Source organism: Pimephales promelas, chromosome 1 (genome assembly GCF_988280905.1).
Source record: "Pimephales promelas chromosome 1, fPimPro1.hap1.1, whole genome shotgun sequence".
In the NCBI taxonomy this organism is placed as follows: Eukaryota; Metazoa; Chordata; class Actinopteri; order Cypriniformes; family Leuciscidae; genus Pimephales; species Pimephales promelas.
The window spans coordinates 47,794,269-47,809,062 of NC_142769.1; the positions used below are offsets into that span (position 1 = coordinate 47,794,269).

General features: G+C 38.3%; 1 protein-coding gene across 1 annotated transcript in view; it reads left to right on the plus strand.

Moving 5' to 3' along the window:
* Positions 1–5,200, plus strand: part of efnb3b (ephrin B3b) — a 108,436-nt gene extending 103,236 nt beyond the window's left edge. The window contains exon 5 of the mRNA XM_039659712.2: positions 1,760–5,200. Coding sequence (XP_039515646.1) covers positions 1,760–2,181 — 422 coding nt within the window. The 3' untranslated portion in view covers positions 2,182–5,200. The remainder of the gene's footprint in view (positions 1–1,759) is intronic.
* Positions 5,201–14,794: the final 9,594 nt, after the last annotated feature.

Sequence of the window (14,794 nt, forward strand, 5' to 3'; positions counted from 1 at the left end):
AGAAAAGTCCAGTACTTTACAACATCCTCCAACTTTATTCTGATTTCTGACAGTTTGAGTGAACACGGAGGGCTCTAATTGGTTCAGTCTGATCTGTTAAGGACACGAACAAGCCAATCAAGGGGTTAGATGACTGGCCCTGTTTCATTTGTTCCATTTGATTGGTTAAAGTCATTAACCAGCCCATCAGATGGCGAAGTGGGGATAGGCGATGCCGGAGGCTGCGCTAATGAACCCGCTACATCAGACTAATACTCATGTAAGTGTCAGAGGGCACTTCTCTGAGTCCACGCTCCAATACGGGAACAAGTTAAAGGTGGTCATCTCACTAATGGGTGTCATCACCAAATGCGATCCAGAAAGTTTCCCTGACAAAAAGCACTGAACTTCAGAAAACTATGCTTAGCCAAGAGCCGTCAATTTATGGGGCTTGTTTGAAGTTTGTTCAAGGAAGCAATACGTGACGTCCATCAGTTTAGTGGAAGTTGCATGAAAATGGGTGATTTTTGATCGGTTCTTTCCAAACTGCCATTTTTATCATGATATTCAGAGCATAAATGTTGTTTTGTCACTTAAACTGCACTGCTGAAACTAATTCAGTGTCCATAGCTAATAAATGCTTATCAATAAAATACATACATTTTATTTTTTACCTGTTTTTACCAATACCTTTCTACCGAATAGAAAGTTAATAAAAAGTTCAGGAAAGTTCAAAAGAACAGCATTTGGTTGAAATAGAAATCTTTTGTAACTGCATACAAGCCTTTACTGTCACTTTTGATCATTTTAATGTGTCCTTGTTGAATGAAAGTATTAATGTGGATGGTAGTCTGTTAGAATAAATCTCTAACCTCTATTAAAAATGCTTTAAAAAAAAAGACGAGGTTTTTTTTTTCCGAAAACTATTTTTTATGATAGCTCCATTTAATTGATTATATCTCTAAATCCTTTTTAGCAGAGTCATAACGATTAAAAATGTTGGAGCAGGTCGCATATATATGGAGTGTCGTATTGGCTTTATCATACACCCGACACAAGTGATTTTCGCTAGTTTCAGCCCGACGCGGTTATCATTTTCACGTCCTGCGACAAGTTGTTTAAATAGCAAATGCATTTGTGCCCATTTGTGGGCCCATGGGCTGCTGGTCTGAAAACGAGCCGTGTTCAGGCGTATAGTTGGCGCATTGCTATTTTGAGGCAACTGAAATAGACTGCGCCATTGACCAACAAAAACCTGGTCTAAAGTCAATGGCGCAATTTTTTTCCCGTTCGTGTTGGTAATATGCGCCTGTGGGCCGATCCCGTAGATGGTCCCGTAGATGGTCTGCTAAAGTCAATGGCGCAAATTTTTTCCCGTTATTTAAAGAGCGTGTTAGTAATATGCGCCTGTGGGCCGATCCACAACGCACGTATACTTTGTCCCGTAGATGGTCTGCTCTTACGCTTTAACCTTGAGCACGAGCAGATCCGTTTCCTCGCTAGTCTTTCTGAAAAGATGTAAATAGCAAATCCACCATGGTGTGAACGCTGCTGGCTTTTAAAGGGAATAGAAGATGAGACACTGATTAGTTTATTGCCCAAAACACACCAATTACTCATTGAGAGAATAGGGACAACCCTTTTAGACCATTTTTCCCGTCGTTAAACTGGCAAAAGTGGTTTCGGACCCGCTCTAAGTGCACTTAGACCATGCGCTTGAATCGTTAAAATAGGGCCCTAAATATCTGGAATTGATCAAATTGTTCACTTTGTTTTGCAGGTGCTGGAAACAACACACATCCCAGAATTCCTCCCAGAAGTCCCGGTGGTGAAAACGGCCCCCTCCCTCCCTCCAACATCGCGGTTATCGCAGGTGCGGCCGGCGGTTCGGCGTTCCTGCTGCTCGTGACCGCCGTGATCTGCGTGGTGTGCTACCGGCGCCGACATGCCAAGCATTCAGAATCGCACCACCCTCCCCTCTCCCTGTCCTCCCTGACCTCGCCCAAGCGGGGCTGCGGTGGGGGCGTAGGAGGCGGCAACAACAACGGCTCCGAGCCTAGCGACATCATCATCCCGCTGCGGACTTCTGACTCCGCCTACTGCCCGCACTACGAGAAAGTGAGCGGGGACTACGGCCATCCGGTCTACATCGTGCAGGAGATGCCTCCTCAGAGTCCTGCCAACATCTACTATAAAGTATGAGAACCAGAGACGACCTTACCGACAACATCCGCCAAGACCACACCCACCTTAAACGACTACCTAAGCCACGCCCCCTACAGTCTGCATCCCCGTTTACCTTTACACGCATTTCTCCGACACACTAACCATTCCTGGTGGAGTGTGTCTGTGTGTGTGTGTGTGTTATCATTCCTCGTCACTCCCCCCAACTTCGGCCTTTTGTTGAGAGAGAGAGGATGTCCTGTTGTGAGGGCCTCCCTCTCTCTGACGTCCCACATGGGGAAAAGATCTTAAAGCTCGAGAAAACCTCCTGGAGTGATTCAGCCCAACTGAAAAAATATAGACTCCTTTTATGGGGTGCTTTCTGGAGCACAAGCATCAAAACTTTTTCTGATGTACTTGCAAAAATACAGACTTTAAAAAAGAAAAAAAAAAGAAAAGGAAAACTTGTCCAAACCTACAAAGACAACACGTGAACTCTGACTTCGAATGCTACATCTACTCACAAATAGCAGTCTAGTTTGTATTAAACTCCTTCGTGATGGGGGAGGGGCCATTAACTCAGCCAATCGTCACACAGGGCTGCAGTCACGTGATCTAGGACCCATGTGTTTGATTGGTGGAGTCGTAGTGGCGTGGAGAATCTTGTATATTTTAATAACGTGTGTATTTTGTGAGTGTGTAGGATACATATTCCAACACTGCAGTCGCGCACGTTGCGACCGGCGGGCTTCAATACGACTCGCGAGTGTTTTTGTGCGTGGATGAGTGTGTGATTGAGTACAGTGTTAGCGTGAGCAAGGGCGCGTGTGTTTGTTAGACTGTTTCAAAACCAAAACACAAAAATATGAGCGAACATCAAAAAAAGTTTTTTTTATCGCTTTCAACACATAGATTATAATTATATATGAATACTCCGTAAAATAATTTTCCGATTTTTTTATTTTTTTTTTCTCCCATGTAAAGTTACGGTTTGCTAGGCCTAATTTTTGTTTTCCTATTTTTTTTATGACACGCTGACCTTGTTTCTTTCCCTTTGATGAGTTGTAAATTAATTTAATGCTTTTCATTTTGTTGCAGAAACCAAGTTTGTTTGGTTCCCCCTCGTTTTCCCCTTTCCCAGGAGTCTCCTCCGTTCTACACATATATTTTTATAGCTCCTTGTACTCTGATGTAGTTTTGAAACTAGACCTCGTTTGTGAATGTGTTGAGGTAGAACAATCCGAGAACGCTTTTTTTATTATTATTTTTAAAGACGTTTGAAAATAAGGGAAAAAACCCAGAGAGGAAGGGGAGGGGGGGGGGAATAAAAATAAAAGAATGCGAACACCGCCTGTTGGGAAAGCAAACGCACGAGCGAGGAAACTTCTAGAACGACTGTGAAACTATGGAAGAATCACATTAAAAGAAAAAAATAAGGGAGGGGGAGGTGGAGAAAGAGAAGAAAAGTTGAAAGATGCTTAAAGGAGGAAAGAGGTTTTTATTAAACTCGTCTGAAACGGTGGAAGAGGCAGATCTGGGCTCGGTGGTCTTCTGAGGTACAAAGAGACAGATGAGGGGAAGAAAGGAACTCATTCTCTCAGATGGACAACAGGATAGATGGACACACAGAATTACTCTTTTACAGACACACAGTGCTCTTTTTTGTTCACATGAAGTGAAGTGGAAATATTTCTAGACTCGTTTCAAATTCTTGAGTATCTGCGGGCTCGTCTCAATTTAATGTAGACGTGTTCGGACACACACACACACATACTCGGAGATCGATTCAATGGCCATGGCACACAGAAAAGCTCTTGTAAAGAGATTTTCATCACACACACACACACACACACACACCTCCAAATCTCAATCAAAAGCCATTCTGATTGGGCGTATATGCTGGTTACCTCAACAAACGCCGTGATTAGCATTGTTCGTTCGCATTCTCTTTCTCTCCTCTCTTTGCCTTTCTCTTTCTTTAACACACACACACACACACACACAATCATTGCAGCTTTGTAACTAGCTGTGTGTTTATCTCAGTTAGTGCCAATGAAAATCTCTCTCGTAGGCCTGCAACATACTCTATGCAAGTATGTGAATGCAAACGCTTCTAGCATGTGTCAGAACTCAATTATTACGTGATTTTAAACGTCTTTCAAATTCAATTGCATTCTCAATGTGCGCGCTATAGCAAGTATTAGCATAAACTAGTCTTCTTCTACAGTTTGGGAAACAATGGCTTCATCCGAAATTGCATAGGCTTCCCTTCTATATATAGTAGATGAAAAACAGTATGTGACCAATGTAGCATGTCAGAATTCACAGTATTCGTAAAAGAGTAGGCAAAAAGTTCACGGATGACCTACTTCACTTTACTATCCCATGAGGCCACAGGAGAGGATTTATGAATGGCAGTGAAGCGATCACATGATAATGACAACATAGCGAATCCATTACATTCATACTACACACACTCATACTAGAACATACTTTTTTAGCGGCTGTGAAATAATTACTTATTCAAAATAAGCACCTATTCAAGAGATGCAGCCAATCTCACTAAGCTGGTTATATCATATAGTATGTACTATTTCTTCTGAAATTCAAAATGGCACACTAATAAGCTACTATTATGAGTGCAGAGTTTTTCTAGTTTTAGTTAATTAGAAATGAGCTATAAGCTTGTTTCCGCCACAGAATGAAAAATAAAAAAGGTAATTGCGACCTTTTTATCTCACAATTCGGACTTTTTTTCCTTACAATTGTGATGTAATGTCAGGATTGTGGGATAAAAAGTCGCAATTGCGAGATATAAAGTCAGAAATGCAAGATATAAAGTAAGAATTGCTTGATATAAAGTCGCATTTGCGTGTTTTAAAGATAGAAATTGCGAGATATAAAGTAAGAATTGCTAGGTATAAAGTTGCAATTACGTGTTACAAAGTCAGAAATGCATGATATAAAGTCAGAATTGTGAGATTTAAACTATTCTGAGGGGGAAAAAAGTTAGTCTTTTTTCGCCCTTAGAATTAGCCTGATAACTCGCAATTGCGAGTTTATATCTCACAATTCTGAGAAAAGATGTCAGAATTGCGAGATGTAAACTCGCAATTGTGAGAAAAAAAGTCAGAATTGTGAGATAAAAAGTCGCACCTCTGTCTTTTTTCGCATCTCTGACTTTATATCACACAATTCTGACTTTTACATATCGCAATTACGACTTTATTTCTCACAAATCTGACTTTATAACACGCAATTCTGACTTTATATCTTGCAATTCTGACTTTATATCTCACAATTGCGACTTTATATCTCACAATTCTGACTTTATATCTCACAATTGCGACTTTATATCTCACAATTCTGACTTTATATCTCGCAATTCTGACTTTATACCTCTAATTCTGACTTTATATCTCACAATTCTGACTTTATATCTCACAATTCTGACTTTATATCTCACAATTCTGACTTTATATCTCGCAATTCTGACTTTATGTCTCACAATTCTGACTTTATATCTCGCGATTCTGACTTTATATCACACAATTCTGACTTTATATCTCGCAATTGCGACTTTATTTCTCACAACTCTGACTTTATATCACACAATTCTGACTTTATATCTCACAATTCTGACTTTATATTACGCAATTCTGACTTTATATCTCGCAATTCTGACTTATATCTCGCAATTGCGACTTTATTTCTCACAATTCTGACTTTATATCTCACAATTCTGACTTTATATCTCGCAATTGCGACTTTATTTCTCACATTTCTGACTTTATTTCTCACATTTCTGACTTTATATCTCACAATTCTGACTTTATATCTCACAATTCTGACTTTATATCTCGCAATTCTGACTTTATATCTCACAATTCTGACTTTATATCTCGCAATTCTGACTTTATATCTCGCAATTCTGACTTTATATCTCGCAATTCTGACTTTATAACACGCAATTCTGACTTTATATCTCGCAATTCTGACTTTATATCTCGCAATTCTGACTTTATAACACGCAATTGCGACTTTATTTCTCACAATTCTGACTTCATATCGATCAATTGTGAGATTAAAAAGTCGCAATTATTTATTTATTTATTTTAATTCAGTGGCGGAAACAGGCTTCCATAATATGGAGCGACATGCAGGGGGAAAACAAACTATCTTATTAATATTGTGATCACAATTTAATGAAAAATTATGCAAATGAATAAAACATGGCCTTTTTTAATGGGAAGAAATTCTAAATTCACTGCCACTTGTTGTGCATGTAATGAGCAGGGCTCTATAGTAAGAGTAGTAAGCTAGTATGCTAGTCTGAAAACAGCTAAACTAATGTGTTGCTTGCATACTTGCGTAGAATATGTTTCTGGCCTTAGGGAGTACAAATTGTGTTCTTTTTCACTGCCATTGTCACTGTGTGTTTTGAATGCGTGTAAAAGAATGTTATCGCTAAGAAATACACCGCATACACACGCACATAATAACAAGCCATTCATACCCGAATATGTTAGGGGTCTTATTTTGCAGATGTGATTTGTGACGTCGGGACTTGAACAATCTGTTACTGTTTTCAATCTGCCTAGAAAGCTTCAATATTTGTCTCTCAAAAAGCATTTAGTTTTGTATCACGCTGGTGCATCGAGACTGTGAGTAAAAAAAAAAAGACGACATTGTTTTCCTGTCACATTGATGTTTTCTTCTTACACGCAAATTTGGATTTTGTTACTTCAATATCAAGTTGCCTAAAACGTGGAGGTGTTTCATTTGTTCGGCGCTGTTGTATTCGTGAGCTGTTTCATACATATTTAAGCGTTCGGTTTCTGTTCGAATTATGTTGCATTTACTAAAACAATCAGCGTAAGCCATGTCTCTGCCCCTGTGCGCATGGACTTGGATACGTGTGTGTGCGCGTGCAGGTGTGCGAATATGTCCGAAACACACGTGGACATCGTTCAGAGACGGACCGACGTGGAAGGGGAACGTTCGAGGACACATGAGGAGACACAAACTCTCTCTGCTCACCATCCTCCCTTTTTTAGGTCTCGTTTATCGAACATCTGGCCCCAGAAAGGTCCATCTTCTGTCTTTCACATCGAGCGGTTCTTTGCGCACTTGCTTTCGCCACGAACGCTGGGACCAGTATACGCAGACACAAGCGGGGACGGAACCACAAAGTGTGTATTTTTTTAGAGAACGCTTCAGTTGTGTGTACGTGTTTCTCTGTGCCAATAGCCAGCGGGTGGCGGCCACTTTAAAGACCTCCATTCCTCTCCAGTGATGTGTTCAGACGTTTGTAAAACACCATGTTTGTGTGTGATGTTTTCTTTTCTCTGTCCATCCCTCCATCCCCCCCTCCCCCTCTCACGACCCCTCTCTTGTTTTCCCTCCTGCATACATGCCTTTAAAAGGGTTAAACAACTAATACATTCCTTTGAAGAAATGTTGATTAAAAAACACACAAAAAAAAAAACTTTACTAGGCATTCTTGGATTTTCTTTACTGTGCTCGTGTCGTGTTTGTATGCATCGAGTTTTGGGGACTTGCACTGAAGCAGCTGAATGAGATGAGAACAATTTAAAGGCATAGTTTACCAAAAAAAAAAATTTGAAAAAGCTCTCACAAATTAAGATCTTTTTGATGAAATCTGAAAGATTTCTGTCCCTCCATTGACAGCTACGCAACTACCACTTTGACGCTTCAAAAAGTTCATAAAACTAATCCTATGAATTGAGCGGTTTAGTCCAAATTTCTGAAGAGACTCGATCGATTTATTTGATGAACAGATTAAATTTAGGTTTTTATTCACATATAAAAATTCATCATTTTACACATCAATCGTGGTAAACGGAAGCTCAAGCATGTTCGCTTGACGTACGAGAACCAATGAGGTTCATTCTCGTGTTACGCATCACGTTTGAGATTCAGCAAGAACCAATGAGGTTCATTCTCGTGTTACGCATCACGTTTGAGCTTCCGCAAGAACCAATGAGGTTCATTCTCGTGTTACGCATCACGTTTGAGCTTCAGCAAGAACCAATGAGATTCATTATCGTGTTACGCAAAACGTTTGAGTTTCAGCAAGAACCAATGAGGTTCATTCTCGTGTTACGCATCACGTTTGAGCTTCAGCAAGAACCAATGAGATTCATTATCGTGTTACGCAAAACGTTTGAGTTTCAGCAAGAACCAATGAGGTTCATTCTCGTGTTACGCATCACGTTTGAGATTCAGCAAGAACCAATGAGATTCATTATCGTGTTACGCAAAACGTTTGAGTTTCAGCAAGAACCAATGAGGTTCATTCTCGTGTTACGCATCACGTTTGAGCTTCAGCAAGAACCAATGAGATTCATTATCGTGTTACGCAAAACGTTTGAGTTTCAGCAAGAACCAATGAGGCTCATTCTCGTGTTACGCATCACGTTTGAGCTTCAGCAAGAACCAATGAGATTCATTATCGTGTTACGCAAAACGTTTGAGTTTCAGCAAGAACCAATGAGGCTCATTCTCGTGTTACGCATCACGTTTGAGCTTCAGCAAGAACCAATGAGGTTCATTCTCGTGTTACGCATCACGTTTGAGCTTCAACAAGAACCAATGAGGTTCATTCTCGTGTTACGCACCACGTTTGAGCTTCAGCAAGAACCAATGAGGTTCATTCTCGTGTTACGCATCACTTTGAGCTTCAGCAAGAACCAATGAGGTTCATTATCGTGTTACGCATCACGTTTGTTCTTCAGCAAGAACCAATGAGGTTCATTATCGTGTTACGCATCACGTTTGATCTTCAGCAAGAACCAATGAGATTCATTATCGTGTTACGCATCACGTTTGATCTTCAGCAAGAACCAATGAGGTTCATTCTCGTGTTCAGCCAGAACCAATGAGGTTTGTTTTCACACGTCAAGCAGGTTCGGTTGAGCTTCTGTTTATGTTTGCTGATCAATGTTTAGATGTGAATACATGTCTCTTTATTAACTTTTTGAAGTGTCAAAGTGATAGTTGCGTAGCTGTCAATGAAGGGACAGAAAGCATTTCCATTTCTGTTCTGAAGAAGAACAAAAGTCTTATGGGTTTGGAACGACATGAGGGGGAGTAAATAATGACAGAATTGTCATTTTTGGGTGAACTATCCCTTTAATATCCTTCATTTTTCTTTCCCCAGTCCTGGTATTTCATCTTCTATAAAGTAAACACTGGCTTTTACAGTCGCCATCCATTGCCAGTAAAGCAATGAAAGTGTTCTTTAAGCACACAGAAATATATTTTCTCATATTATTTATTTTCAGACTGTATCTCTTTCTCTTTTATTGCTATCCTTTAGATCCGTCTGTATGCTTTCCGAAAAACCATTCTGTTGCCAAAGCAACCATTGCCTTCTGGCAACAATTTCATATTTATGAAAACTCAGGAAATCTGGTAGTGATTGTCCCCGCGAGGTTGGCGCAGTTACAGGTGATGCTGAGCTGAGGACCGTATTATTGGCCTGGGAATGCTTATGTCGCGCCCCAATCCTCTCATTGGTGTAACATGATTTAGGTGCGAAAGGGAAGGTTCTAGATCACAAGGGAGAGAAAGAAAAACATTTAAAAATGTCCTTATAGGCTTCTGCGGTTATCTTTTATTGCGTAATAATTTTTCTAAAATGAACTTGTACGCTATTAATGGCCCAGAGGAATATTGTATTGCCCAGTGTTTGCTCAGGGAATTTCTCAACTTAAAATTTCTCAATGTTTTCTTTGGTTATAAAATGGCAATTGCTGACGCACAGTCAATTGAGTGATAAAATTAATGTGGATTGCACTGCTCAGATGAATAGGTTTAAGAAGAATTTAACAAGAAAGGTTTGTGCTCATTTTATCTGATTGCATGCGCTCTTAAGTGGTTACTTTTTTCCAGTTGAACACACAGGATTATTCTAACTTATATTAATTATGCTACTCTAAAACATGCTACATTTAAATCCACAAAAAATTAAAACCTTTTTAAAGTAGCCTGCTTCAAAATTAAAATAATGCTAATTTCATAACCACATTATTTAGAGAGAAATGTTTTTTTTTTAAATAAAATTCAACTTTGATTCATTTTCAATTAGATTTTTTTTTGTCAATTAGATATTTTATTTAGTTTAACAGTTATTTAATGAATGCATTGACATTTGTTGAAGTGATTCTTAACCTGTGGCCTTACAACAGCAAGAACAACATAGCATCCACTTTAGTTTGATAGCATTCAGTTTTAAATCACACCAGTAGAATTTGTAGACTACATGATCAGTCTGTTCAGGGGCGCTTCAATTCAAACGCACATGTATTAAAGTTCAATACTTTAATACATTTCAGAAACATTAATCACCTGTGTTGAATTTCCTTTCAATGTCCTATAGCGCGACAGCGATGATTACTCTGAACAAGGCTGTAATGTGATTGGTTATCAAGGCACACGTGACAAAAGTTAGCCGTTAGTCTTTCTCTGAAATCTGGTCGGTGCAAAATCTGATGTTTGTTCATTCATTGTTTAGCGCTTCGAGTCAAATTACTTGGATATCATGATCTCACAAGAACATCAGTGGCCCATTAATGTGAGTAGAGTACTGTGGTGCGTGAGATAAATATTATCTCCTGTGTTTCACAAGGACAATGATGACAGGTATGATAGCTGGTTATTTTGATGACGTCATTTTATTAGGCGCGCGACCCTGTGTTGACTCTTTTTGATCCTAAATATTGTCAAGGAAGACCAATATCGCAGATAATATCACTTCAATAATACCTCTGTTGAATTGATTTTTTTATTCGCAGTTCCTGACAATCATAGCCAGATTAAGGCATTAGATTTGAACGTTATCATCATAGGCCCAGCATGTGGTGCTAATTCTTAGACTTTTGATCTGCAATTTCATAACTTCAGTCAATCTTTTAACAGTCAATATTTTACACAAACCATTATAATTAAAGAAAATGTTTACACATATATAATTTATAAATTCTGCCACACACTACACGCATATAGGTCTTTGCTTTGTATAATTAAAGTTATGTACATTGGACTTGTCTCTCAAATTTACAAACTTGTAAATTAGTCTTTTTAATACACCTAACATGAATTCAGAGGTGTCAAAAGTTTTCACATTCAAAAAACTTATGTAAGTAGTATCAACTGAAGCTTTTTACTCAAGTAAAAGTGTAAAAGTAGGGTTTCAAAACTAGTTAAAGTAGAAAAGTAATGTAATGGAAAAAAATTGGCATTAAGGAGGACAAAAACTTAGGCCACGCCACAGGTGCCTATTGTGCACTACCTCAGCTAAAAAAAATAAAATAATAATTCTAAAGGCCATAATGACTATAATGTTATTAAAATGTTAATGTTGAAAAATTTGGGATGAACTAAACTACCTGTTTCAGTTCCATTGAGAATAAACACATTTTAGTACAATGCAAATACGTTAAAGAACCATATATGTGTACAATTTTTTTATTTTATTTTATGGCTGTCAAACGATTAATCGCGATTAATCGCATCCAAACTAAAAATTTGTGTTTACATAATATATGGGGGTGCACTGTGTATAATTATACTGTATGTATATATATATATATATATATATATATATATATATATATATATATACACACACACACATGCATGTATATTTAAGAAAAAATATTATTTATATATAAAATATTTATATTTATATATAATATAAATTATATATAAATCTATACAGTATATACATGAAAATATTTCTTAAATATATACAAGCATGTGTGTGTATTTATATATATATATAACATAATTATACACAGTGCACCCACATATATTATGTAAAAACAAACTTTTATTTTGGATGCGATTAATCGCAATTAATCGTTTGACAGCCGAAATGTATTTATTAAATTAGTAGAAGTAGAAGTAAAAAGTCAGCTGAAAAATAATTAGGCCTACTCCAGTCAAGTATAGATACCCCAAATTTCTGCTTAAGTAAGGTAACAAATTATTTGTACCTTGGTTCTTAACACCTTTGCATGAATTAATACACATAATGCTTTCTTCCTGCCAACAGCTGTGCATTTCTGTGAAGTAGAGCACAGTCTCAGTTGTGTTATTAAAAAAAAAAAAAAAAAAACTTGGCCTGGAGTGAAATCAATTAGGAGATAATCCTCTATAATCAGATTTGAACAGGTTTTGGCGGTACGGCTAAAAATCCAGAAGACCGGCGCGCTTGACTTGAATGTCGCCACGGGAGCCTTAAGACGGCGTTGCTATGGGGACCCTCCTGAAGGTCAGAGAGAGCGAGATATGGTTTCCTAGCCGCCTGCAATTTGGCCATTTGAATAGCCGGTCATCTGCATATCAAATGCGCAAAATGAGCGATAGAGAAACAAGAGGGAAGGGAAGGATGAAGTACAGGCCCACCTCCCCTTCGGTTTTCCTTTCTAAAGGCTGAGGTGAGGAAAGGTGAGGGCTGAAAGTCAAGTGTCTCTGATTGCACCTGTAGGCAGCGACTGATGAAAAGGGTCTTTAAGTCGTCACCAGGAACCCCTCTGCTTAATCTCTCCTTCGGTCTCAGCCACCACAGCTCTGATCTCTGACAGCCGCATTCTCTCTCTCATGCCTTTCTTCTCCTCCTTTCGACATGTTCTCCTCCCTCTCTCGTTCTTCTCCTTCTTTCGACGTGTTCTCCTCCCTCTCTCGATAAAGCCTTGCATTCTTTATGTTGTAGGAGAGAGAAAAACAAACTGGTACAGTTAATAATGGGGCCGATGACAAGTGCAGCTGGGCTGGCAAAAATGAAGCTGATAAAGAGAGAGAGAGAGAGAGGGTGTTCATTTCAGATGATTAATTTATTAACACGACACAAAATGCTACCAGCCGAGTATCCTATACACAATACAGTTCATACACCCACTCGGTCTCATGTTCTCTCCACCACTTTACTTTCGCAAACCCCTCAGATCTATATGATAGCATCCGGAAACATCGCCGTGAGTTATGGGTAATCGTTTGCCCTTGGATAGTCACACCGAAAATTGCATGGTGGTCCCATGATCTCATCCATCATTCATTCACTTTGTATCCAGAGTGTTTCTTTCATCTTTGATACTTTTGGTTTCTTTTGTTATTCGAGTCGAGGAGAAATCAAAATGGTCTTTTTACCTCAAGTTTATGGTCTTTTACAAATTTTTTTTTTTTTTTTTTTTACATTTTTGGTAAAAAAAAAAAAAGCAAAAGTGTGTTTGCTTGTAATCAAACTTGCTCTGTCAGACTTTCCTTTTCGTCTGATGTCACTATGGCTGGTGTTTAGGCTAATAGCTACAAGTTAGACATGGTTCTAGGCTATTATTTAGCATTTTTATAAGCAATCATTTAAAACTGGTTACAGTTGAAAGCGTTCCTGGAGCTCAGGTACACTTAAAAAAAAAAAAAAAACGTTGTTTCAACTAGTGTTTGTGCTGCATTAAAAGGAGTAGTTCACTTTACAAAAAAACTTTTGCTGATAATTTACTCACCCCCATGTCATCCAAGATGTCCATGTCTTTCTTTCTTCAGTCGAAAAGAAATTAAGGTTTTTGATGAAAACATTCCAGGATTTTCTCCATATAATGGACTTCATTGGGAACCAAACGGTTCAAGGTCCAAATGAGTTTCAGTGCAGCTTCAAAGGGCTTTAAACGACACCAGGGGATGAATGAGGGTCTTATCTTATCTGTTCTGTGTGAACAAATCTTTTTTCGAGTCATTTGGTTCATGAAATGACTCGAAAAAAGGTTCGTTCATTTTGATGAACGAGTTCGAACCGGAGAGTCACAAACGTGCATCACAGAACAGAGCAAAGAGACCATTTGAGCTTATAAAACTTAATTTTTTATTTTTTATTTTTTTAAATGACCGCTCGTTTCGCTAGATAAGACCCTTATTCATGGTCTGGTGTCGTTTAAAGCCCTTTGAAGCTGCACTGAAACTCTCATTTGGACCTTGAACCGTTTGGTGCCCATTGAAGTCCATTATATGGAGAAAAATCCTGGAATGTTTTCATAAAAAAATCCAAGATGTCCATGTCTTTTATTTCTTTCTTCAGTCAAAAAGAAATTCAGGTGAGTAAATTATCAGCAAATTTTTTTTTAAAAGTAAACTACTCCTTTAAGTTATACTAAGTGACAACTTGGATATTTCAGTTGACTAAACTTAACATTTTAAGGCAGCATTAACACTTACTTTGGTTGCACTTTATGTGAACTTGCGTGTATGCAACCTAAGGAACCTAAGGAAGTACTGGTAATATAAGGTAACTACGTGGTTTAAGATTAGGGTTAGATTCAGGTTTAGTACCTCGCAAGTTTTAATGGGGAAAAGTGCATGCGCATTAGCTTGATCCACCCTGAATTAATGTCGTTTCTGTCATGATTCGAGCGTTTAGAAACAAAATTTACTGGACAGTTGTTGTCAGATTTAATTGGTGATTTCAAATATGAAATTTAATTGTAAGCTTGGCGAACAGTTTTATATCCCAATTCAGAGATAGGAGCTGCACTTGCACGCCTGAAAGGCATTTCAAAGATGGCCGCTGAGTGAAATGTTTTAAGGGACTTTGGTTATTACCCAGTTATTGAAATGATAAAATCAAGTGTAGAAT